Source organism: Cyprinodon variegatus, unplaced genomic scaffold (assembly GCF_000732505.1).
Source record: "Cyprinodon variegatus isolate N-32 unplaced genomic scaffold, C_variegatus-1.0 Scaffold1515, whole genome shotgun sequence".
Taxonomy (NCBI): Eukaryota; Metazoa; Chordata; class Actinopteri; order Cyprinodontiformes; family Cyprinodontidae; genus Cyprinodon; species Cyprinodon variegatus.
Genome location: NW_015151968.1, coordinates 109,018 through 111,441, shown reverse-complemented (window position 1 = coordinate 111,441; position 2,424 = coordinate 109,018). Strand labels below are relative to the sequence as shown.

General features: G+C 45.4%; 1 protein-coding gene across 1 annotated transcript in view; it reads right to left on the bottom strand.

Moving 5' to 3' along the window:
• LOC107103731 (calsyntenin-2-like) overlaps positions 1–2,424 on the bottom strand; it is a 127,605-nt gene that overhangs the window by 16,609 nt on the left and 108,572 nt on the right. Inside the window, exons 6-7 of the mRNA XM_015403541.1 lie at positions 1,892–2,062; positions 1,665–1,810 (exon numbers count right to left, since the gene is read on the bottom strand). Coding sequence (XP_015259027.1) covers positions 1,665–1,810; positions 1,892–2,062 — 317 coding nt within the window. The remainder of the gene's footprint in view (positions 1–1,664; positions 1,811–1,891; positions 2,063–2,424) is intronic.

Below are 2,424 nucleotides of genomic sequence, written 5' to 3'. Positions count from 1 at the left end.
GTTCATGAACTTTCGTTCAATGAACGCGTTCAGGCACAACACTGTGGGTGCCTATCTCCTGCTGTCTACGGGCGAGAGGCGGGGTCCACCCTGGACAGGTCGACAGTCCATCGCAACCTTAAACCTCTATTCCAATTTGCATATTTTGAGAACTTGGAAACTGGAACAGACGGACGGTCCATACCAAAGGGGTGGACCCGTCCATCCATCCATTTTCTTACACGCTTGTCCCGAGTGGGGTCGTGAGGGGTGCTGGTGCCTATCTCCAGCAGTCAATGGGCGAGAGGCGGAGTATGGACTGGACTGGACAGGTCGCCAGTCCATCGCAGGGCAACACAGAGACAAACAGGACAAACGACCATTCAGGCACACACTCACACCTACGGACAATTTAGAGAAGCCAATCAACCGAACAGTCATGTTTTTGGACTGTGGGAGGAAGCCGGAGTACCCGGAGAGAACCCACACATGCTCAGGGAGAACATGCAAACTCCATGCAGAAAGACCCAGCGCTGGCAATTAAATCCAGAACCTTCTTGCTGCAAGAAGACTGACCCGTCCGTCCGTCCGTTCCAATTTGCAAGTTTTCTAACCAAAACCAGCCTTTGTTGGGCTGCTGTATAAATCCTGGAACTCAACGCTATTTCTGACTTTTTTAATTGAAAAAGCTTCCTAGATGGAAGAGAAACGTCTTTAAATTTGGAAACAAAGTCCAGTGGATGGTTTTAAAATGTTCCTTTTTTGGAATGACTATGATCTCCATAGTGCAGACTGGTACATTTATCACTGTTATTAAGAATGAATGTTACCAGGAGTTCATCATTTCCCTTTTGCGTTACCAACGCTGAATAGCTTTTATAATCCTTTTAAATAGGATATAACTGAACGTTCTGCTGCATTTGCCACCATATTATTCTGCACTGCACTGAACTTTTTCATATAAATCCTTTTTTGCATCATTATTTGAAACGTTTTCTCCTGCATTGTTACATTCTGATCGCTGCTGCACTTTATATTGCAATGTTATAAAATGCCAACTGCAATCTCCTTGCACTGCCGTAAGCTGTATGCAACGAAAATTCATAATGTATTCACTCTGCACAAGTTTGTCTGAGTCTAAGTCTTTTTATTTCCTGATGAAAAGAGTAAAGAACTTTCTAGTTTTCCAGTTTTTCATCAGCTGACAAACAGCAGTAATACCTCGGATTTGTTTTGCAGTGAAAGTCCTGTTCATGTTCTATTTGCTTCTGGTGTAATTGCCATTATTGTGCCTATTAGGCTGCAGTGAAACATTCATACTTGCCCTCTTGGCTTTCGCCTGGGAGATTCAGAAGACGGAGGGAATGAAGCCGAGCCTCCAATAAAATCCCCCAGACAGCTGCTGAAACGCCGTTCTGAGTAGCTCCATTTCTGAGGTTATTTTCATTTGGGCCTGAGGCGAGCATTTTGTCTTATTTATGTTAAATTAGATCCAAGCTAGATGGGCGTCCCTATTTACCCCAAATACGCTGCCTTTATTGGCTCAGATTTCGACAAATAAATGATTTAAGGTCGAAATGACCCAGAGAGGCACAATAATGGCGGGTAGAAAGCATGTGAAGAATAAAAACATAAAGAAGTCACAATGAAATCTGATAATATTGAAAAGGAGCTGGATGGCTGACCTCGATGGTGAACTCATTGCTGGTGTAGCGTCCGTTGAGCTCTGAGCAGGTCAGGCGAAACCTCCTCTCCGATAGCTGTCCAGGCTGCAGGTGGTAGTAATGCACCTGTCTGATCACCTGCTCGTAGTTCGTCATGGAGTCCACGCCTGAGGACGGGGGAGGGGGGGGTGTTACTCTTCTATACATCCAGCAGATGTGCTGCTTTGGTGTTACTGTTGGTTGCCTACCATATATGGAGATGCCAGATGTGGAGTTGGTGGCGTCGAGATGCTTTCCCAGAAGCGCACTTAGCTGCAGCTGAAGAGATTCTTGCTTTGGGTTTAGCTCCGCCCCCAACACAAGAATGTCACAGTAGTCCAAGTTGTGAATGATTTCCTCCAGGACACCAGGTTGATGAGCTGCACGAACAAAGACACCAACATCACTATGAAACACAGCTTTATGACTGAGAGGCTGGGGGCCATCAGGAATTTGGGGCCCCATGAAACACATTGACATTGTGCCCTCAACTCTGCTGCTTATTTACACATTTTCTTGATAATTTGTTTCTTTCGTTACCACTACGTGGCATTTAAAGTCGTAGAGAAGCGGCTGTTCCAACGGTTGCATTTCTGAATTCTCCCGAGTGGTGCACGACTTTATACGAGTGAATAAAGTTAATGTGATTGGTCGTTTATCAAGGGGGCGGGATTGTTGAGGCGGAAGGTTCGCTAGCAAGTTTGATTGTAGCCGGTTTGTCGGAAGCATCTCGCTAACAACT